Raw genomic sequence first — 24,583 nt, 5'->3', positions numbered from 1 at the left:
TTTAGGGGGGCTCACTGGGGGAGGGGGGGGTCTCTACCTACCAGACCAGCCAAAAGGCTGGTGTGGCTTTTCAATGGCTGCTGGGCTAGCACTTGCTTGGGGAAGGGGGAGAAGTGGCCTCAGATAGGGGAAAAGACTGCAAGGTGAGGGCTGTACTGAGGATATAGTGTTTGTGTGGGGGCACAAGTTGATCTGTGCAAGGGGCCTCAAGGTGGTGAGGACTGGGGAGGCAGTTTCCAGAACAGATTAGGCCAGATGGAGATGTGAAGGTGCGTGCATGTGAGAGAATGAGTGGTGATGTCCATTGTGCTGGCAATGTGTGAGATGCCAATGAATATGTGATGGGCTTGAGTGTGTGAGTTTAGAGTGAGGAGATAGTTGCCTTACCCTGACAGCACAGATAAGATCATTCATCCTCTATCTGCGTTGGATGGCCATTCTCTTCTGTGCAGCACTGGCACTGATCACCACTGCCATCGTCTACCAAGTCAGAGTGGTAATGTTGCTGCCCCTCCTGCAGCCAAAGCGGGGGTAGAGAACATCACGGCAGGCTTCCACAGCATCCAAAAGGCACTAAACCTGGGGGCTGCAGAATTCTTGCCTTTCAGGGCCATGTTTTATTTGCAGCAGTCCTAGACTGGAAACACTGAGAGGTACGTACTTGGCTATACTTTAAATGCAACACCCAGCATGATAAAGCGGTGAGGTAACGGCATGACGGGTGAATCAGAGCCTGCCTGCCATGGAAACGGCATGTTTGCCAAGAATGCATAATTAATGCAACCGGGTTTGGGATGATACGGAGTGAGAAGCTGCCATTGCGGCCGTTGGGTAAAACATTGTTTTACCCACCCACTACTGCATTTGGTGCAAATCTTAGTCCATCTCGGCTACCTCTTCTACCAAAATGCATCATCTCACTTCATCTCTGTATTAAATTTAATTTTCCATTTGTCTGCCCATTCTGCTAGCCTATGTCCTGTTGCAATTGATTTGTATTATCCTCACTCTCCGCCACTCCTCCAAATTTTGAACTTTTACTCTTTATATAAATATATATATGTATATATGTTATATACAGATACACTGTCTACCATCCTCCTTTCTGAAAAATAACCATTTACTATGGCTCACTGTTTTCTGTCCTTAAGCCAATTTTCTATCCAAACTGACACTGGCCCTCAAATTCCATTATTCCATAAGGTAGAAAAAGTTAAACAATTTTTCTGATGTAGAAATCAAGATTAAGAGCCCATAATATTGAAAGTAAAGCTAGGCCACTGAGGAATAAAATCAAGATGCACTTCTCCACAAAAAGCTTAGTGAAAATCTAGAACTCTTTCGCCCAAATGTCTCGAGATGTTGAGTCATCTTTAACACTGAGATGAAAGATTTCAGTTAGGTAAGAGTATCAAGAGATTTTGGAATAAAGGTAAGTAAATGGAGTTGAGGGACAAATCAGACATGACCAGAGTGACTGGTGGAACATCACCTGATACCTGAACAACACCAGAGTTGATGATGCAAATTGTAATGAATCATACAAATGAACAATTGGTTTTTTGACTACTTTAAATTCTGTCCTTTCCCCTCTTCAAAGTCATGGCTTTCTTTGAAATACAATCTCACAAGCACTTGTAACCCTGGTATAATGCCTAAGTACCCATTCTTCACACAAAATCTAAATAGTGACTGTTGACAGTAATTGGACCATGAAAGGTATCACAGCTAAGCCTAATTCTTTTCATGCCCAACATCCATTTTACATTTACTTTCCAGGTGGAGGGTCACTGGATGGCAATCAGGAGCGGGAACTCTTGCTGGTCCCCATGGTGGAAAGAGGACAATTGACGCTACCTAGCTGAGTTCTGCTAACTCAGCACAGGCTGGGATCAAGGTTGAAACATTCTAGATAATGCAAACTCTTAAATGGATAGGGCATCCAGAAAAAGAATTGTCTTGCAACCTGGCCCAGCATGTAAGAGATAACACAAAAAACTAAGACTCTGCTTTAAGGAGAGCAAATACATCTATTTTATCAATTACGCATGAAGCTTTGGATGGGAACATATCATTAGCAAGTAAAATGTTGAGTTATCTAAATGATTTCTACTGATCAAACAGTGTAAAATGTATGGCACATTATACAGGGCTACAGCAAATGTTCTTGTTGAACAAATGATTCCATTAATAGAAATGCATTACATCAAGAAACTATCAGAAGCTAATTTATCAGCAAACATGAAACACTTTCTTTCAGAATCATATACCTTTAAACTACGTGAGGTAAATTTATATAATTCAGTGCTACTGGCACAAAGCTCTCTGAGATGGGGGTGGGGTTTGGGAATTTGGACAGTACACCCTATAGGTTAATGCTACATGTTTTTCTATACTTACGAAACACAGATGTATCAACTTCAGTTGTGCACAAGGGAAAAAGCATATGGTTTCACATATCAAGTTCAAAGCACTTGTGAACTTCTGAAATTACCTCAAAAGTAATCATTTGCCTCAGATGAATTCTTCACTGTTATTCTTGTATATATATATTTAAGGGATATTTCATCTGTTCACTATTTGTAGCAAAATTATAAACAGGTTCTTTACACCAATGTCAGAATAATGAAGCATTTTGTTTAAGATTTGCTATGGCATCGAGTTCTTCAATTCTGTCATCGTATATACATGTTAAGGCTCTAGTTTATTCATAACACAATGTTTGTAACAATTAGACATTTTGTCTTACCAGACTATCCAAGGAAGGGGAGAAGCCAAGCTTAGACATTTAATTCCATTACAAACATATTTTGGATTGGTTTGAATAATGTTTGATAGGCAACTTTTTTTTTGTGTTTAACAAATTTACTTACATCTGCTTGGCTCCAGCGGTTCTCTGGAAAGAACTTCTCAGCTAGACTAGTTCAAATCGGAAATACATGTGTGAAACCCACAAAGTGTGATAGGTCAGATAACTTCATGAGCAGTGTGAAAAGGAAAAATGTAAGAAGGCATGATTTAGTGTAGCAGTTGTAAGTGTTAGTTACTCTCTACCAACTCAGGAACTACTTAATTTAATAACCACTTATTGCAACTGTTTGCTTTTTCTTATTAGTAAACTTATTTGGTAATTAAAGCCTTGATCACAGGCTGGTGTTGTTTTACCCCCTCCTGATGTCAAGAAAGGTCACACGGAGGACACATGACGAAATCAGCAAAGCTGAACAAAATGGTTAGATATTTCTGTCCAATCCCTTGGCAAATTGATAAACTTATCTGTCATTCTTTAGAGTATAGGTCAGATTTTCACAGAATTGGGAAGGCTTCATGCATCTTTAAAAATGGCAGGTGGGACCTAGATGCAGACATTCCACCCCTTTTCCAAAAGCTCCAATGTTTGCTGGCAAAGGAAGGGGGCGGGCTAGGGTGGGGCATAGCTCACACAGGCAAAAAACCTGAACTCAGCAGAGCTATTTGAACTTAACACCGAGTTCAAACGGACCTTATATTTAAAGTTGCAGGGGCCTTAACCCACTGTGTGAGAGTCACAAATTGACAGAGCAGATGTAAACACCTTTGAAGGGCAAATACGGTCTGTTGAAGTGCCATAACCTGAAGTCATTTTTTAAATCACCTGCAGTTTAAACACGAGAAACAAACAGGCTGAAAACTGTCAATGAGAGTTTTTTAAAAAATCTTCTGTTGGACAGACTTGATTGACAGATCATCTGGTGTCAGTTAGAAAAAGAAGTATTACCATCTGGCCATGCCAGATTCAATAGAGATCTTTGGTGACATTTATGCAAGGGTTAGTATTATGTTGTTATGAATGCTTGGCTGAGTTTCAAAAGTTACAATTATCTCAGCAGGGCGTTCTGAACTCAATTTGATTGCCACTTTAGAGATGCTATGAAAGGATTAACTGTCTTTGGTGTAGCATCTAAATAGAAGTGTATTAGTTTTTTAATAAGATATTAACCACTGAAGAGATTTAAAAGCTTTGAATAGGTTTCTTGAATGGAAATTGTTTTCACTACCAAGTGTGTAGGAGTGAGCTCCACAGGTCCCTGAGGTCTGCCCATGGTGGATACTATTTGAGTGGCTATGGAGGTGGCTTGGGGTATGACGGGGCACGGGGGGGAGGACAAAGTGCATGCATTGACGTGGAGGTGCCATGGGATGTGAGGGGGCATTAGTTGGCATGGAGATGGCTTGGCAATGGCATGGAGGTGTAAGTGGTGAGGGTTAGAGGGCCTAACAGCTTTAAAAACAACGGGGGCAAAGACCCAGCGGACCTAGGCAGGACGTCTAACCAGCCCACCTCAGCACTCATTGGCCATATGGCTGCCTAAGATCTGCTTCTGGGGTTGGTGGACTTCACTTGATCCCCTGAGTGAAAAGGGGCCCTTTAAACCGAGTGGGTATGCCGAGTCAGGAAATTTCTCAACTCGAGCTATCCACCTTGGTCGTGAAACTCCAGTCCATAGAGAGAAAACTCAAAAACTAGAAAAACAATGACAGCATAAGGCAGAGGCAAGAGAGAGATAACACCTTCAAGCTCTTGAAACCCATGAAAAAGGTTGTTTTGACAGGGTGTTCAACAAGTAAGACATTATTTTTATTTAGTTTAACAAGCAAAAGCTGCAAGTTTATCTAGCTTTCAAAATCATAAAAAGTGATCCACGGTGATGAGCCCCCAAAAACCCAGAGTAAAAGTGTGGGGTCGGAGGGGCGGGGTGGAGGGGAGGGAGGGGGGCAGTTTTATATTTGTGGTGAAATTGCAGAAATGTAACAATGAGTTTACACTCCCAGTGAATAGGCAAAATCTGTTTCAGAAGTTGGAAGGTTTCAAAAATGAGACATCAACTCGAGTCATCACATCAGCCAACTAATCATCTAATAATTAAAATAATATATTAATATTAACATAAATAAATGAGACAAGTTCAAATTTCAATTCTGGACACTCCAGTTTACAGATTGGTGATCCTTAACACCTTTAAGCACCTCCAACACACTTTAACAGGGCACTAATGAAAACAAAAAAGAAATTAAATAGGAGGCTTACAATGGTAACCTTACAGAGTATTTTCCTGGTGAGAAAATATGGATGTAATACCTCAAATCGCTGAGAGCTGACTTTCTTTCCCTTTTTAGACCATACAATTTTAGGCCTCGGTTCTCCTGAGGTTTGGCAGATAAATGACGCAACCCCTCCCGAGACTCCCGTCTGGTCAATGGGAGTTCTTGTAAACTTTGGTGGTGCTATAAAAAGAAAGAAAAATAATAAATCACATTCCTGAATAATTTAAGTCTCAGTTGCTAGGCAATGCGACATTTCATTAAATAGATTTAAGCGTAGTATCACCAGTCTAGTAGATTTGTGGGAACCTTTCCAGCAGCAATATAACTTCACATCCATGAAAGCAAATGCATTTATTAGGCTTAGTGGGGATGCTTTCTCTGGGTATGCAATCTGAAGCAGGGAATGCAGGGAGAGATGGTTCAAAGTGCTAAATTATGGGGTAATCTAGATGAAACGTTGCTGTCTACCAATATCAGAACCTCTTTCATTTAAAGCAGTTTCAAAGTTAAGCTGAGTTAATGTTGTGGATTTTCCACCCAACAGCACTCTCAGAAATAGGAAACTCCAAAAAAAAAAATGTTATATCCCACAATTTATATTTTATTCCTTACGGGCTAGCACACTGCATGTGCACATTAACTCAAGTTAAATTTAGATGCAAAAGGATGCTCAGCAAAAACGTTGGATTAATTCAAGATCCAGTTGGATCGTTATGAAGAAGAAATGAATCATGGGGGGTAATTTTAACCTAACCACTCAACAGGAAACTCCCAGATTCAGATCAACCACTCACCCTACACCCACCACATTAGAATTAAAATTGGGTGGGATACAAAATGAGTGGCTGACCTGATCCAGTCTGTTTTCAACCAAGTGGTTTAGATTATAATAACTCCAATTCAGTCCCTTCATCACATCAACTAACTGGATCTTATCTGGCTCTCCTATCTGAGTGGCGGAGTCACAGACTCAGTATTTAGTAGATTTGCAATCCTGTTGGGAACAGTAAAGGAGCTGTATTTATTTGCATACATTCCAAGTAAGGTTATTACCTAGTATCCTAACTAAATAAGCAACAGTATGAAAATCAGCAAAACGTTTTTATAGTCAACACTTCAGCACAATGTCAGCACATGTTCCAACTGAATCAGATAGTAAACTCTCTATTTACTGTATTTCAGACAAAGACATATGCAGCAATGTGTGGTATCAATCTTGTGCTCTTCCTTGATGAAAGATGAAGCAGTGAGGCTAGACTGCAATAGGGCATCACTGCCCTATTTGACTGTGCTAAGGAATAGATAGTAAAAACAAGGCGGGGTGACAATAGCTGATGAAGTTAGTCAGCTGTGCATTTGGTGTGAAGAATGTGTTCACCAATACCTCAGCTGGTGCTAAAACCACAACTTGAATGACAATGCTTACACCAACAAGGTGCTCACAATTTGTTTACACAGTGACTAAAAATGTTATAATATTAACCATATGTGCCAAAGCTATTGGAAAAAATAAACTCAACAGACAAGGACATCGTAAACCAGCTTTAAGCCTGCACTACAAGAAAATATATTTTGCTTTAAAAGTTTAAAAACAAATTTATTTTAGAATGGTAACTATGCTTATTAAACACATCTTTCTACATCTGAATATTTAATTTTTCTGTCCACATCTTTTGTATGATAATGTCAGTTTCTTTTCTCAGCTCATTTTCTTCCCTTGTCACCTGGTCATCCACCAACTCCAGCTGAGAAGTCCACAAACCCCTTCCAGTACAATATTTATGCTGGTCTGATCTGATTAGCGAGAACTTCCTAACAGCACAGTGGGTGTGCCTATACTAGATGTGTTGCAGCGGTTTAAAAAGGTGACTCACCTCCTTCTCGAGGGCAATTAGAAATGAGCAACAAATGCCAGCCTTGCCCACTATGCCATGACGGGGCCAGAAAATCTTGGCCTATGTTTCTTTTATGCCTTTCTCCCCTAACCCACCAACTATGTACCAAATTTGGCCTCCGATTAGCACTTCTCCATAACAGTGTAGTTCGACTTAAGTAATGTGCGGTGTGGCACATTTCTGTCTCATCTTGCTGTATTATGGGGCCATCTGATGCTTCAATATATTGCACGCCATATAACTGTTTTCATATGTACTCTTTACTTTCTTCTTTAACTGCATTAACTTTGATAAAATAATTACTCAAGTGCCCCTGGAATTGTGACCCATCCCTGAACTTCACTTGTTGGACTGTAGCAATAAATAGCTAATGTCTAGATATTAGCATGGGAGGGTTGAAAGACTGCTGGCAGCTATTTATAACCTTCCCTGACAACTGCAGCACTTGATCCAACAAAGTGTAAGGGAGAAATCTCGCACAGTACATTATCCACTGCTACCCATCAACATGTGAAACCCCCTGGTGCCTGTGAATTAGTCAGATGTGATAGGTTACAAGGCATCACATGATAAGGCATCTGAGTGTTTAACCTTTTGATTGGTCAACTTCTTTCTGTTCAGGGAGAAATGCAACAAAAGACATATCGTGTGACTAGGAATAGAAACAAACAATGTGTGCTTTGTCTCCATACTCAAAACACACACTATTTCTCATGGGGACTTTAAGCTAGATTTTCATCCACTCATAGTCAACGGTCAGCAAATGGAGCCTAATTCACTTCAGTAAAAGTGAGCCTGATAACAATCCTCTCAGGATTAACCTAAAACATTTCCTTTTGATGCAGCATATTTAGTTTATAACCCCATTTTTACATTCTATAGAAAGCTTCTGTTCATTGGCGAATCAGGAACAACCCAGCTGAAGTCTTGCTTTAGTTAGGAAGAACCTTAATCAATTACCGCCTCTTAATGTTAATTAAAACTTCAATTAAAGGAGTAAGCTGAGTCAGCTTTCTGCAAATCTTCATATTGTGGAATCTTTAGTGCTGGAAGCAATTACACCAACTTAGTAGAGTGGCTTTTGTAAGTGCCTCCAGAGGCAGTGGCCATTCTTTTTTCTGGCCACTGATGGACTAATCCATCGTTAGCCTGAACAGATCCTTTCCAGGCACAAAGAAAGGCTGGGCAGTCAGAGCTTACAACTTACAGCACACATGAATGGTGCAAGATTTAAATACAGACAATTTTAAATCACCTGGAAAACGTTGTTGATGCTGGCAGTTCCAATGGTAGCCAACTGGTGGCATCATAGTATCTGACAGCTATTCAGCCCATCAGGCCTGTGCTGACTCTTTGAAAGAGTTATCTAATTTTTCACACTTGCCCACTTTTTGCCCATTGCCAATTGTTAATGAGTATGTTGTAAATATCAGCTGAACTGCTCTTTTATACCTGACATCGTGGTTTTCAAGTAGGGGAAAAATTATTTCCTGTAATATGTAACATAGTTAGTGCTTCATGCTACACACTAATGTTCACCATGACATTACCTTACAGCAGATAGCGAAGTTAATTAGCTTTGTGATTATCCTTGTAAATGTTATTACCAACTAGCTGAAAATCTGGGGAAATGTAACTCCAGCATGGTAACTGCTAACATTGACGGAAACCAAACTACAATAAAAATGGGGCATTTTGGGGTGGTGGGTGGTGTGGCAGGGTAAGCCTCTCTACTATTGTCTCATCTCCCCCCACCACCACCCCCCCACCCCACAAAGGGATGTAAAATATTTTCCTCTGATATTTTATGGAATCTGAGGTCTGTGCACAGAAAGTATTGGATGAGTGGCTATGGAGGATACATGGAGATGCATGGAGTGGCTGAAAGATTGGTGGGGGTGGGGGAATCAAGGGATGAAGCTTAAGAGGCCTTTAACTAATTTTAGGAGCCATGCTGCTGTCACCGAATACTGAGGCAGGCTTTCTCAACAGCCCTGCTCCACACCCCTCCTGAACCCAAACCTGAACCCTGCAGGAAAAGGCAAAAATCCCAAGCAAAGTCACACATCAGTTAGGAGTGCAGTTTGCGAGCCATAAAATGGCCCAACTTGTAAAACGCACTCCCAAAAAGAAAATTCAGCCCATCATCCTAAATTGAATTTGCAGATCAGTTTCAGACTTTTCCACTTCATGCAGCAAATTCCTGATGCTGTTGCTTTCAAAATTACACTCTTTATATATTTCTGTTCAATTATAAATGACCAAGTTTATTTTCCACAAATATACAAGATACAGGAAGATGTGGTTGGGCAGTGACAGTGGATTTACCTATTGTCGCTGTACTGGTGTCAAAGTGATGGGTTTGACACTAACAGCACCAGATGTTACATTATACTGAGAGCATTGAATTGATGGCATACGGACAGAGCACCACATACATTTTGAAGCTCTGATTCATGTAGCGCTGTAAAGAAAAACCCTTGACATCACACTCATAGATAGCAATATAAACAGAAAATGCTGGAAAAACTCAGCAAGTCTGGCATTATTTGTGGACACAGAAACAGAGCTAACATTTCGACTTCAATAGTCATATTGGATTCAAAACATTAATTCTGTTTCTCTCTCCACAGATGCTGCCATATCTGCCGAGTCTTTCCAGCGCTTTGTTTTTATCTCAGGTCTCCAGCGTCCACAGTATTTTGCTTTTGCATACAGATAGCAAACTTGAAGAGAAAAGCAATCCCTTCCTATCAAAGGAAAGGAAATGATAACTGGCATTCATATGGTTTCACTCCAGCGTGACACAGTTTATTCTCAGAGAATACCACTTTGCAATAAAACCACTATTAAACAGTTTCCCATTTTAATCAAATTTCCCCCACTTAGAGTAAGCTGTCAGTGCCAAAATCTGACTTGTATGTAGAACAAAGTAAGATAAAGTGCATCAAAGCTTCCAAATAAAATGTGAGCATTGGAAAAGTTGGTGCATCAGATAAAATATGAAAGTGAATAGAAAATGTTGAAAATATTCAGGATGCTTCTGGACCTACAGAGTGTTCTCAGTATTTTCTTTTTCTCTCTCAGATTTTCAGCATCTGCAGTATTTAACTCTTCTGTTACATAAATCATGAATGTGGATTGACTGCAGAGACCTCTGACTTTGAAACAAAATGACCAGTGGACAGAAAGTGACAAGAAGACATGAAGCTGAAGATTTGTTTGAGAAGAATTTGCACTCCAGCTGCACGATGTCATGAATGCTGAATGAAACATTGTTCCAGTATCAGCACAAGGCATGCATGGCACTATTAAAACACAGCTGTGCACAATTTGGCTGCCATGTTTCCTATAGTACAACAGTGAATACACTTCAAAAATAATTAATTGGCTATAAAGCATATTGGGACATCCAATGGTCATAAATGCACTATACAAATACAAAATTTTTATTTTCTGTAATGACCCTCAGGACTGTCAGAGTGCAAAGGCTGTAATTACATTAACCTAGATTCAGTCCAGGTCTTGGTGGTGAGATGACATTGTTCAATGTGTCATCTGGTTCCTACCATGAAGAAGCAATTCGAGTTCATTCTTTCAGTTTGTAAGGAAGACATATTGGTTCAGATACATCATTCAGCTCACAGTTTGTCAGATGTTGCTAGACACCAGATTCAAAACCAGCTGTTTCTGAAACCTACACACAGCTCTCAAAATAAACAATCTGTTTGGCCTTTAACTAATATTGTAGTAGATGAGGTTGCCAGGACATGGAGGTGCGTTTTGTTTAGCCTGATAAGATTATCTCCTGAGCAAAAACATTTCTTTCAAAATTCTTTCTTCGAGAGCATCAAGATTAGCCCTGACCTAGATTACAAGAAAAGAAAAATAACAATTACGTAAAGACGATTTGTGCCAGTATTTTCACTCCCTATATTACATTGCTGGAACACGCAAAATAATTCTATAATTAAAATGTTGAACATGAAGATTAAGCAGATCAATAATGAAATAGAATGAATTAAAACAGTGCCCGGTGCACAGACATCTGGATGTGTAACTGTGTATGATATACACAATCTGTAAATGAGAGCAGATGCCGGGTGTAAGTGACCAATTGGGAGTGAGCCAGAAGAAAACGTGGAAAATGTTTTTCTTGGGCATCACAACAGCATTTATTATCAAAAATCTTGTACCTGTGAATATACAAACAGACTCTGTACCCTTCAGTCAATCAGGTCAAAACAATGCCTTGTTAAAATAGCACCATTCATAATGGTCATATGTTGGAGCAAATACTGTTCTTTAGATCACTCTGAAATACTCCCGAAAGTGCCTCAATATTGCTGTAAATGCTGCCCTTCACAACTTTTGAATGTTGGTATAAATGCCACCGTTGGCAAGGTCCATGGCTCTAAATGGCACTGTACCTAAACATTGTTGTAAGGAATCATTTATTATTGTGTCAGCATTTTGTTGTGAAGCAGTCTCAAATGAAAACATGTTCACTGCAAATTCTAGCACTTCACAGCCCTACATTCTGAAGGCAACTAAATTTGTGTCCCTAGCCATGTAATATGTCAGCTGCCTGTCCCAAATATTTACCTACCTCTCAACACTCTACCAGGCTTTTTAAAAATGGTAATAATTTCACATTCATCATGCTGCTGAATTTTTGGCATGCACATCACTTCAAAAATCCCCAATGGTGAAGGGAATGACAGTTGTATCACACATACAATTTTTGTAACACTATATTGCTTTCCTGGTGCAACAATAAAACATTGACCCCTAACTGTCATATATGGTCTCCGTGACCAACTAAGTACCTCTAGCCCAATTTAATAGCACATGCAATAAGTTAATTGCCTTGGAAGTAGTTTCTGTGATGCAGCTGTGATTCAGAATCATACTTAGTCTTTTTCTAATGCAATTTGCATTTGTTCGCTCTATTAGGAATACCTAATATTCCTAATATCGGAAAATATAAAATGCACTCAAGCTCTGAGACCTGACAACACAATTGGTAACCAGTGAACAAAGATGTAAGATAATTAGCAAAAATATCATAGATGAGGTGAGAAGAACTGCACAGCGAGTCAGGAGGATATGGAACGCACCGTCGGAAAGGCTGACAGAAGGAAGCAGATTCGATAATAACTTTCAAAAGCAAATTGGATCAATAAACGAAGGGGAAAAAATCTCAGTGCAATGGGGAAATAGAGCTGGTTGAAAGAGCTGGTACAGGCACGAGGGTCTCTTTCTGTGCTGTATCATCATACAATTCTATCTGTGCCTATATCGCTTATTTGCCAAGTTGTTCTCTTTGAATCTAGTAGGCCTGATTAATTTGTAATGTCCAAAACAAGCCAGCCAATTTGTGCACAATAAACTCCCACAAACAGCAATGTGATAATAATCATATAATTTGTTTTATGTGATATTGATTGAGGGATAAATATTGGCCAGAACCTCCAGGGTAACTCTGCTCTTCTTTGAAATGGTGCCTTGGGACCTATTACATCCACCCAAGCTGGCAGATGTGACCTCAGTTTAATATCTCATTCAAAAGATAAACCTCCAACAGTGCAGTGCTCCCTCAGTACGACAGTATTCATTTTGCGCTCAAGCCCCGGAATGGGACTTCAATCCAAAGCCTTGTGACTAAGAGATGAGACTGCTACCAATTGAGCCCAACGAAGAGATATTACTATACCTACCTGTAAAAAGTTCACTTGCATTCCATTCAAGATCTATTCAGGTAGCTAAGCCATAAAATTGGCTCAAGTGTTCACACAATTTACAGGGGCGTACTTAGCAAGTAATCACAACTTCAGATGGAAGTACTCTTCACAAGACTTAATTTAAGCAAATGTAAAACGTAGAAGCAGTCAGTTTTGCCCATCTGCCTTAATTTGGCATTTTTTTTTACACACAAAAACATTGATTGTTTTATTTAATTTCTGTCTGGAGTGGAAATGCAGATTTCAAAGCATGTTTGCAGAAGTTGGTTCCATTTTATTAGTTTTATAGCCCTTTGTTGGGAATAAGGTGCTATTACACTCTTAAAGGAATCAGTGAAATCAAACATGCATTGTCAGCACTACTGGCACTGTCTTATAAAATAAGTCAAGTCAAATCAGGCAAAAAGTTTAATCTAAGTGCAGTAGTTCTTATGCAATCTCAATAATATATATAAAACTTAGCTGAAAATGAGCAATGTTGCAGCTATTTACTACTTTCTGGAGAGGCGGCAGGGTGTTGTTTGGGAAAAAGATGCATATGCGTTGTTAAAATACTCTGTAAGGGCTGTGATCACTTGGTTGCCTTCTGTTTGTATAGAATCAGTCCAATGTTCGATGTGATATATCCCAGTGATTTTTTTTTGGCAAGGCAGTACTATAGAAATGACAAGTTACTAGGGTGCAAAGTTTAATAAATATCTGCAACTCTACCACTAACAGATTAACAGGCTAACTCCTTTGTGACCACTGTACATTTGAAAACTCATAATTTGCTTTCATTCAGTAATTAAAATCTAACCAGTTTAGCATTTGATGTATTGAACCAGAGTTGGGCTAAACTCTATTTATAAGTGCAGCAGGGAAACAATTACCTACTTTTATGTGAAATCCCTACCTGGCCTATTGAGAATTCTCATTTTTATTATTTACAACATTAAACTTGTTCTACCTCAGAGATTTTAAAACGAGATTATTTTAACACATCACACAGTTAATTATGGAAGAAGCAACCTTTACAAATACTATATTAGACATTAACCTTTTTGTGCAGTTCAGGGAAAATGCATACAATTATAACAAAATTAACTGGAGCAATAAAAGGATCAGATCAACAATTTTGCACCAATCCTCATTTAGATTTTAGAACAAGAGAAGGCCTCCTTCAGTCAAGGATTGGGCCATTTAAAAACCTACAGACAAGGATTACCTCTTCAAACATTCCCAGAATACTTCCGATCAATTGTGGCATCTGCGCAAAGCACAGAGAGGCTCTCCTTCTTACAGAAATGCAAATAAATGTTCAAAACCACAGCCTCAATTAAAAATAAAAAATACAGCAAAATGGATAAATGCTGGCCTTGCTAGTACTGACCATATCCCAAGGATGACAAGCAGTTTTCAGTACCTTTGGCTCACTGATGAGTGAAATGTAAATCAGAAGATCAAGATTTGTTGGCATCAGTAACTTGTGATTCATGCAAATTAATGAGAGCACGGCTTTAAACCTTTCATGTGGTCGCTGAGAATAAACCCCCATGAATTCAAAATCCTGGAAAGCTCTGGATGAGAGACAAAAGGTGGACTGTGTTTTCATGCAGATAGCTCATCACCTCCAGACAGCCAATACTGAATCTCGAACTGAGACCAACACTAAAAAGTCCAATTCACTGACTGTTCACTCTTACAGCAAGGTGCTTGTTACATTAAAGCACAATAGTATGAGAAACGCATTCTAAAAGAGTGCATTTCAATCCTTTAAATTAAAGTATCACATGTATTAGAAAAGGTAGAATGCCTAACGCTGCCAGGTCGTAGTAAACTGTGTGGGAAAGCAGGACATTCAGAAAACATGAGTCAAATCCAGTCATCCACAGTGAGTCAGGAACTAGGCTAATGAACATAATGAATTTCATACAGAAAAAATGGAAACTGCAAGCATGATTACAATTAACTTACAAAGTCACAAGCCAAACTTACTATAATAAATATCTTCTTTGCATTTGGAATTATCCATACAGAGAAAAAACTGCCAACAAATATGAATAAACACTGAGTCAGCATAAACTTTTTTAAAAAGAAATTGATCAATTTCTGATTCAGCTGGGTAAGGAGTGTGTGATGAAATGGGATTGTTTCTGTTATTATTTCATACACTGTTCCAAGATATAGAATAGAAACTGCTTAGCAATTTTCCAAATGGGGGCGATGAGTTGTGAGATTCACAACCAGGTCAAGCTGATTGTTCTGCACTCTAAAACAAAAACAGAATTACCTGGAAAAACTCAGCAGGTCTGGCAGCATCGGCGGAGAAGAAAAGAGTTGACCTTTCGAGTCCTCATGACCCTTCGACAGAACTTGAGTTCGAGTCCAAGAAAGGGACTTTTGTTTTGGATTTCCAGCATCCGCAGTTTTTTTGTTTTTATTTTTATGTTCTGCACTCTAGCTTAGATAAAAGGCTTTCTTCTAGATGCTATTTAAAATATACATGGACAAATCATTAGCAAATATTTTGAGCTCAGGATAGTGTGTAAACGTCTGCTCAAGAGTATGATATATAATATTCCCCCATCATTGCCTCAGTAATTAGGTACAATTGGCAGAAAGGATGTAAGCCTGGGGAAAATCCCCATAGGTTTTAGTTCTGTCTGCATTGCCAAGCTGCTTGGAAGAAGTGGAAATTCACCTTATTCGTGAAATCATTGAATAGTAGTACAAGAAATACATTCTTAAGTGGGCATTTTAATTCCTGTGGACTGATTACCTCCGCATTGGAAGGTGAGTGGAGGTAATACTTCTGTTGTGTGTGTTTGTTTTTAATTATGTTATTCTCTGTATGCTATTTGTTTCTTTATATTAGTCAACTCAAGCAATGGTATACCAGTTGGTGGGAGTGGCACTGAGAGTCTACAACATTGGCTCCAGACCCCATGAAGTCTCATGGCATTAAACACAGGCTTGGAAATTTCAGCTAATTACAACCTACCACCGTCCTTCAATTAAGGAATCAGTACTCCTCCATGTTGAACACCACCTGAAAGAAGCACTGATGTTGGCAAGAGCACAAAATGTACTCTGGGTGGGGAACTTCAATGTCCATCACCAGTAGCAGCACTATCGACTGTGCTGACCAATATCTGAAGGACTTAATTGTCAGACTGGGCCTGTGGTTGGTTCTCTCACAAGAGAGAAAAACCTACTTGACCTCATCCTCATCAATCTACCTGCTGCAGATGCAACTGTCCATGACGGTATTGGTAGAAGTGACCACCGCACAGTCCTAGTGGAGATGAAGTCTCACCTTCACACTAAGGATACCCTCCATTGTGTTGAATGACACTACCACTGTGCTAATTGGGACAGATTCAGAACAGGTACAGCAGCCTAGATTTGGGCATCCAGGAGGCACTGTGTGCCATCAGCAGCAGCAGAATTGCATTCAACCACAATCTGTAACCTCATGACCTGGCCTCACTCTACTATTAGTTTCAAGCCAGGGGACAACCCTGCTTCTGTGAGGAGTACAGGAACAGCACCAGGCACACCGAAAACTGAGATGCCAATCTAAAGAACCTACAATAGAGGACTACATAAAATTTAACCAATGGAAGCAGCATGCCACAGGCAGACCTAAGCAATGCCACAACCAATGGATCATACCAAAGCTCTGCAGTCCTGTCCTATACAGTCGTGAATGGTAGTGGTCAATTAAATAACTAACCAGAGGAGGCGGCTCCACAAACATCCCCATTCTCAGTGGCAAGGGTCACCAGCTCACTGGTGCAAAAGACAAGGCTGATGCATTTGCAACCATGTTCAGCCAGAAATACCAAGCGGATGATCCATCTCAGTCTTTTCCTGAAGTCCCCAGCCTCATAGATGCCAGTATTCAGGCAATTCAGTCCACTTCATGTAATATCAAGAAGTGGCTGAAGGCACTGGATAGGCAAACACTATGGACCTTGGAAACATCCTCTCTGTAGTACCGAAGACTCGTGCCCCTGAACTAGCTGCACCCATGGCTAAGCTGTTTCAGTATAGCTACAATAGTAGTATCCATCCAACAATGTGGAAAATGCTCAGATATGTCCTACCCACAAAAAGCAGGAAAAATCCAATCCAGCCAATTACCCCTCCATCACTCTACTCTCATTCATCAACAAAGTGATGCAAGCTGTCATTGTTATTCTCTCAAGCAGCCCCTACTCTGCACACCTACTCACCGATGTTCAGTTTGGGTCCCACTAGAGCCAGTCAGCTCCAGACTTCATTACAGCCTTCTTCCAAACATGGCAAAAGAATTCTAGAGGTGAGGGGAGAGTGACTACCTTTGACACCATGGCAGCATTTGATTGAGTATAGAATCAAGGAGCCCAAGGGGTGGAATCTTCCATTCCAGCCAGTAGCTGGAATCATGGCGGGCGGAGGCACTTAGTTTGGCGGGAGGCAAAAAAATCTGTTTCCCGACAGCAGGATAAAGAGTGCAAATTTTTTTCTCCTGACTTTCAAGGCGGGTTAAAGGCTGGTAGACTTTCCTGACAAACCATGTTGGGATCCCCACATGCATGCATTAGCATCTCTAAAAGGCCACCATGCAGGAATGAATTTGGAGGACAACCTAAGTTCCCTGCCAGTGAGAATTTAGGACGCTCAATTTCATGACAGCAAATAAGTAGTGTGCACCTGGCGAGCTTCAGCTCTTCTGCAACTTTAAGATCCATAGATGTTGCTTTCACTTTCTTGCGGCCTCACACACTGGAACGTCGGTAGCAAATGCTGTGCCAAAGCTTGAAATGGGAGGCAGGCAAAAGCTGGAGGGGGTTTGGTGGAGGAGTAGGGTGGAGCAAAGGCTGGACAGGGGAACCATGCTTACCGGTGGGGGGGTTGTGAAGAATATCCGGGGAAGGATGGGGTCGGTAGTATTGACTGTGGGGTCCTAGGGGGTGAGTTCAGAACACTGGTGATAGGAGGGAACAGTCACAGATCAGAGGGGGATTTGGTCGGGTGGCAGGTCTAGGGTGAGAGCCTGGTAGGTGCAGGTCTCATCAGGAGGGGTGTTGATGGAGGGGGAGTAGACAGGTGGGCTCGGATAATAGGAGGGGGAAGGGTCAGGGTGGGCATGGGGACAGTAATGGGTGTCAGCTTTGATAGGAGGGAAGGCTTGTGGAGGTGAATCGTGAAAAGGTCCAGGGTAACAGGCAGTGGGGGAGGGGGGTGGGGTCAGGTTCAAGGGTGACAGAGTACAGAGGGATGGTGTTATTGGGTGGGCCATGAGGGAAAGTTGGTGGGTGACAAGCAGAGCACAGAAGGTGGTGGACCGAATTTAAAAGGTTACACATTTTTCAAATCTGACCTTGACCCACAGTTAGCCATTCAGTGAGATTATTCAGAGGAGGGTCTTCTCAGGAAGGTGGAGTTCAAAGTTAGCACAAGCAGCTGACTAAAGGGACACCCTAATAACTATGAGACAACTGGATGTCAACGATGCTCACTTGTGTCCTCCTCTCTACAGTGAAGGCTGAATTCCAGCAGGTTTTTACCCCCGACTCATGGGTCACATAACATCAAGATCCCAGCAAGGTCTGGGGCTATCATTCATTCTGTACCTTTTGTCAGTGGCAGGGATAAAGAGAGGGAGGGTGGTCAATGCCTCCAAGGGATATGGCTGGTGGACTGCAGCCAACTTGTGACTTCAAGCTTCCAACCTCCCAAGTGAATGGCCATGGTTGACAAGGGCTCATGCAGTTAGTCTTTCTATGCTCCAAGGCACTGGTCTCTCTATAGAGAATCGAGGTTAGTGGGGGCAAGCACAATATTGTCAGAGAGAGGGTCCTTGCACATGACTCTCATCACCCTGGCCAAAGAGCAATGTCTCCATACACTGTCATGTATAAATGGGAGGAACACTCATCTCTGGTCCCCCAGGAGGTCCTTTATCTGGGAGGGGTGGGATGGGGATGCCAAATCTAGACAGAAGTCACGCGAAGGGCTTAGCACTCATCTACTGGCTTTGAGGTGGAGGGAAACCTGTGAAGGACATGCTCACTAAATGTATCGCCTTAATTTGTTCACACATCCACTGAGGCAGGCTGCAGGTAACGCTTGGTAATAGCTGTCATCCAGATGAGGAGGGAGGCCTGTCGCCAGTTGGCACAGGGACAGGAGGAGCAAGGGCCTGAGCAGCAAGAGGCAGTGGGCCTCTAGATGGTCAAGATGTTGGCAAACATGGACCACTGCAATGACGAACATTGGCCTGATGACGTGTGTATCACCAGCGGTGCTCTTAGCAAGAGATGAGCGAGAGACAATGCCAAAGGCGTCCTTGTTTGTCCTGCGATGTGGTTGCTCACATCTGCCAGCTTCTCCAGTATGAGCTGCAGCCGCAAGGACTCTGTAACAGTAGTACGGAAGTCCTGACCTGGATTGAGTGAATGTGTGTCTGGGTGCTGTTTAACTATGGTGCTATCACCTTTGACCGCATGAAGTAACGGCAGATGACTTCCTGCCCACCCCTCAACGAGATTTGCCGAGCTTCTCATGAATTCATAATTAATCAGCTGACTAGAGCAAGATCATGCAGGTTCAGCTGACTAGCAACCATGTGGGAATCACACCAACTTCCATGTCTGAGAATGGACTTAGTCTCTAGAATGGAAAATACCGCCCCAAGGAAAATCGAAGTCAATGCGAATCAAGGGGAAAACTCTCCACTGATAGGGTTCATACCTATCAAAAAGGAAGACATTTGTGGTTGTTGGAGACCAATCACATCACCCCAGGACATCACTGCATTATCTCACAGCAGTGTACCAGGCTGAAACACCTTAAGTTGCTTCATCAATGACGTTCCCTCCAACATACGGTCAAAGGAATGGATGCTCGCTGATGATTGCACAGTGTTCAGCACCATTTGCAACTCTGCAAATAATGAAGCAGTGCATAAACACACACAGCAAGACCTGGACAACGTTAAAGCTTGGGCTAATAAGTGGCAAGTAACATTGGTGCCACACAAATGCCAGGCAATGATCGTCTTCAACAAGAGAGAATATAATCATCTCCCCTTGACATTCAACAACATTAACATTGTTGAATCCCTCACCAATGTCCTGGGATGGCCACTGACCAAAAACTTCACTGGGCTAACCATATAAACACTGTGGCTACAAGAAGCAGGTCAGAGGCTAGGAATTCTGTGATGAGTAACTCACCTCTTGACTTCTCAAGGCCTGTCCACCACCTACAAGGCAAAAGTGTAATAGAATACTTTCCACTAGCCTGGATGAGTGCAGCTCTAACAACACCAGAAGTTTTACACCGTCCAGGACAAAACATTCTGCCAAGATTCCTTTGTCAGTACCTTCTAAACTCACAAAGCCTCTCACCTAGAAGAAAAGGGCAGCAAACAAATGGTAACACCACCACCTGCAAGTTCCTCTCCAGGTCATGGCTGTTCCTTCACTGTGATTGGGTCAAAAACCTATAACTCCCTTCCCATTAGCACTTTGGTGTATCTAAACCCCATGCACTGCAGCAGTACAAATAGGCTGCTCACCATCACCTTCTCAAGGGTAATTAGAGATGGACCATACATGATGGTACTTTCAGCTGTGCTGGCATCATTGCAAGAATGGATTTAAAAATCGAGTTGGACAGACTGAATGGCTTTTCTTATTCCATGAATCTGAATTCCTCAAAATTTTCCAGTCCTGTATGCGTAATGAAAAAAATACATTTCGTAGCAGATATTACAGGGTAATCTGCAGTTCAATTTTATTTTGGGAATACCACTGTTAATTATAGCAACCTTGAATGTGAACCTCCAGCCAGTTATATTTTCAATTGCACACATGAATTCAAATTTGAAAACATAGCAAAAGAATTCAACGAGACCCAGTTTATAGTCCAGCCCAACAATACCAAGAGAATGTGGAAAATATCACATCTATATTTCTCTATTACTCATCTCTGTGATATTTATGACTTATGTACCTTTTTGCTTTTAGTAAAAGAGCAAGGGAATATACCAATACATACACAACACATAATGCTTGCTAGAATTGTTTCGCTCATCCTTCATATTTAAACAATGGTAAAATAAAGAATTGGTGTGAAAGAGTTTCCTTCCCCAACGTTTGAGACTCTGGAGACCAGTCAATGGACTACCAGATTCAGTTTATACTGGGTGCATTTTAGGTGCTTTGCCTAATCACCAAGATTTCATGTATGATTGCATGCTGTACTGCATGGCCAACACTGACAATTTTAGACTAAAATTCTCACTTTTCCATTTAATCACTGCAAGCTACCTCTTCTCACCTCACTGATCAATCATTGAAAGGATTTTACAAGGGGATATGCTTCAATATCACATCAGATCTATTTGGATTTTTCTGAAATGTTACTGAATTCAGATCATTTCAGACTACGGGTGTCATTTTTCAGGCAATATAAAGCATGCAAGTAAAAGTTTAAGGGGACAGTCCCCAAGTGACTTTGTCCCTACTTTATATGGAGGACAATTTATTTGTATGTTGAGGTCAAACAAGGAGGAGTGGCTTAACAGCCACTGATGGAGGTTTCTATGTATTGAACAGTGCAAATTCCTAAATTTTTCCATTTAACCTAGAGATGCTTTCAGTGCATACATAATCCAATCCCAGGGGATGAGATCAGATCTTCCAAGACCTGTTCAAACAGCGCAACTACTTTTATACAGAAATGTAAAAACCTTAAAAAATAATTTTCTCCTTTTTCTGAACTAAGTGACAATATCATTTCCTTGCCAAGGTAATGATGCAATTTTTTAAATGTTATATTGTGCATAGACGTTGCTTTTGTTCTCATTCCTGCAGGCATTTGCATGGTAATTTTAAATAAATTGTCTAGTGGAATGAGGATATATTTTAGCGTAACAAGGATTAAGAAAAATAGTCAAATACATTTAAGTCCTCAGGCAGAGCTAATGGAAATGAGTAAATGAAGACTGCAGCTAATGCTTCTGAACACAGCAGAAATATTGTTGTAAATTCTATTAACAAAACCCATTCTGAGTTGCCGGACATGCCTCGGGTTAATCAAGCTAACTATGATTGCTAGGCTTTGACCTGGAGAGAATCCAGGTATTAGATTTTGCTTGGTTGACTACAGGGTGCTCCCCAGCGATTAGAGAAATATTACCCAGGATCTTTTATATTTTTGGATTTAGGAGTGACAAATATAGCATAAGGAATGAAAAAACCTACATGGTAATGAGCTGCGTGCTGACAATTTTCAAAGAAATGCCTACTTAAGTGGCTAAAACAGTTATGAAAGGACATGGCAAATCTGCCTTCTGAAATTAAACTAGAAAATGGAAGAATACAAAATGAGCAGTCAGCATAACAGTTTTGTTACTTAAATACATAAGACAGAATGTCAGAAATGGTATTGGCTTCAACGTTGCCAGAATTCAGCAAGGACACAATTCAAATGTGCACCTATCTCTTAGTTCACAAAGATTAGATGTTAATACCACTACAGTTGCCACACTTGAAATACTACCACAGCGTCTCCAACAAGTATGAATACTGGCTCCCCTCCCCTTACTCATCTATGTGTTAATCCCATGACGACATTGTCCATAACAATGGAGTCAGTTTCTGCATGTACACCCCAAGGTGTCAAATTTAAACTTCTCATCTTTGTGTTGGATACTCTTCATGGGCCTAACCCAATCCAATCTGTAACCTCCTCCAACTGTGCAAAACTCTTCCCATAGTGCCCGTTTCTTTTACTCTGGGGTTGTGCGCTCTGCCCCTCCCTTTATCCCACTATGGGAGGTCATGCCTTTAACTCCGAATTCCCAACCTCTAGAATTGTCTCCCTAAACCCCTCTGTCTGTCCCCATGTGTATGGACAGATATAATGCCATTCCAGCAAACAGCCTCAAAAAACGTTCACACTTAAATTGCAGGTATACCCAATAATTCATTCACTTATGTAATTCCTTTCATTCATAATTGCTTCAAATTATTGGAAAACTCAAATGTTTTTGCAACAAAAGAAAGATTTTGAATTATCAGGGGTAGGCTGCATTAAAGAACAACAGGGAAGGTTGAAGGGGGAATATCAGTGTTGAAGAAATAAATTGGTGGTGAATTTCTGGTGGGCTGGAGGAGATGCAGGAAGAATACCCCTTGGGAGATTTTAAAAAGTATTTCATGAAAAATGTCAGTCTAATCCTGTAAAGTTTGTTTTTTGCTTGAAAAGTATTAGAATTATCTAGAAACTTGAATTAAGTAATTTATTTCATCAGGAGTCATTATTTGCACAGTTTTAATTTAAACAGCAATCTACAGTACAAAACAAAAACAGAATTACCTGGAAAAACTCAGCAGGTCTGGCAGCATCGGCGGAGAAGAAAAGAGTTGACGTTTCGAGTCCTCATGACCCTTCAACCGTTCTGTTGAGGACTTGAAACGTCAACTCTTTTCTTCTCCGCCGATGCTGCCAGACCTGCTGAGTTTTTCCAGGTAATTCTGTTTTTGGATTTCCAGCATCCGTAGTTTTTTGTTTTTATTTTAGCAATCTACAGTAAACAACTTCAAATTAGGAGGAATAGAATGCATTGGTCAATTTTCACACTTTGGTACTTCACAATTGATATCTTTAGATCGTTTTTCCTGCTTCTAAAAAAGTTAAGTGGCATTTCAATTTTTGACAGACCAACCAGACAAACACTTCACAAAACTTGCAACAATCACTCTCCAACATCCATACCCCATTATCCCAGATATTGAACCCCATTAAGTTAGCCTTGCTTTCTTCTCTTCTGCCCTCAGTTCAAAATGGTGGTCTTCTTCCTTTCCAATCAAATGCAAGCTGGCCTTCTTTTTCCATCCCCCAGTTCTCTTTCCGCCTTCTCTCCCAATCTCCTCCCAATCAGGCTGATATCCTTTACTCCCCAGGTTCATCTGACAGTGTCTCTCCATGAATACATAGGTAAGCCACAGTGTCATATCCAACATCTTCCTGCTCACTTCCCAAAGGATTTCTAAGTACATTCAGTGGGTGGGATTTTCTGGTCCTGCCGAATTCCCACCCAAAGTCAAAGAACTTCTGGCTGCTCTTCAAATTTTCTGGTCCCGCTTGCACCAATTCCCAACATGGGTGAGACTGGGAAATTTTGACCTATGGTTCCATCTTCCTCTTTTCTCCCTTTCCACTCTGTTCTTCTTCCTCTTCCATCATTGCTACGTCATCTGATCTTCACAGTTTACCTCCTCCTTTCTTTTCTTCTCCCCTCCATTTCCCATCATCTTTCTCACCATATTCTGCTCATCTTGCTACTGTTTCACCTCACTGTGGCTTGCTATTTCCTTCTTCCTCCAACACCCCCCACCCCCAACCAACCAAACCCCTCCTTATAGTTTCCCTCTTACTCATTCTTTCCTCTTTCTTCCCCATCACCTCAACTTTGACAAAGTTCCTCAGGCTCACAACAATTATAACACCTAGCACTATACGTACTTGTAGGAAAATGTCAGAAAAACTCGAAAGGTTCCTGTTCTCGTCCTGCTATCATTACACATCCTGTTCCTGTTCCAGACTGCTGCTTTCTCTTCTCTAATACTTGTTGAATTCTAAGAGCTTCAGGATGTTCCTGCACTGCGATTAGTGCATTTAGTTTTTTTACCTGACAAGGGGCAACACTTTTTGCTTCAACTAATAATTCTGCAAAAATAAATTTCCCCTATCTATCATCTCATTCTCTCCTCACAAATGTAGTTTGGTGACCCTTTGTCATTGACTTCCAAATCCAAGGAAATTGTGTTTCAATACTTATTCAACCACACACCTGCGTAATCTGAAAACCTCTTT

The 24,583-nt window shown here is 40.8% G+C and overlaps 1 protein-coding gene across 12 annotated transcripts in view; it reads right to left on the bottom strand.

Annotated features, from left to right (window-relative positions):
* LOC121276898 (receptor-type tyrosine-protein phosphatase delta) overlaps window positions 1-24,583 on the bottom strand; it is a 612,167-nt gene that overhangs the window by 353,210 nt on the left and 234,374 nt on the right. For all 12 annotated transcript variants that reach the window (XM_041185518.1, XM_041185525.1, XM_041185519.1 and 9 more), the window contains exon 3: window positions 5,120-5,265. In XM_041185518.1, the coding sequence (XP_041041452.1) occupies window positions 5,120-5,265 (146 nt within the window). The remainder of the gene's footprint in view (window positions 1-5,119; window positions 5,266-24,583) is intronic.

This window comes from Carcharodon carcharias, chromosome 4 (genome assembly GCF_017639515.1).
Source record: "Carcharodon carcharias isolate sCarCar2 chromosome 4, sCarCar2.pri, whole genome shotgun sequence".
Classification (NCBI taxonomy): Eukaryota; Metazoa; Chordata; class Chondrichthyes; order Lamniformes; family Lamnidae; genus Carcharodon; species Carcharodon carcharias.
Note: the sequence above shows the minus strand (reverse complement) of the source record. Positions and strands in the feature narration are given on the sequence as shown.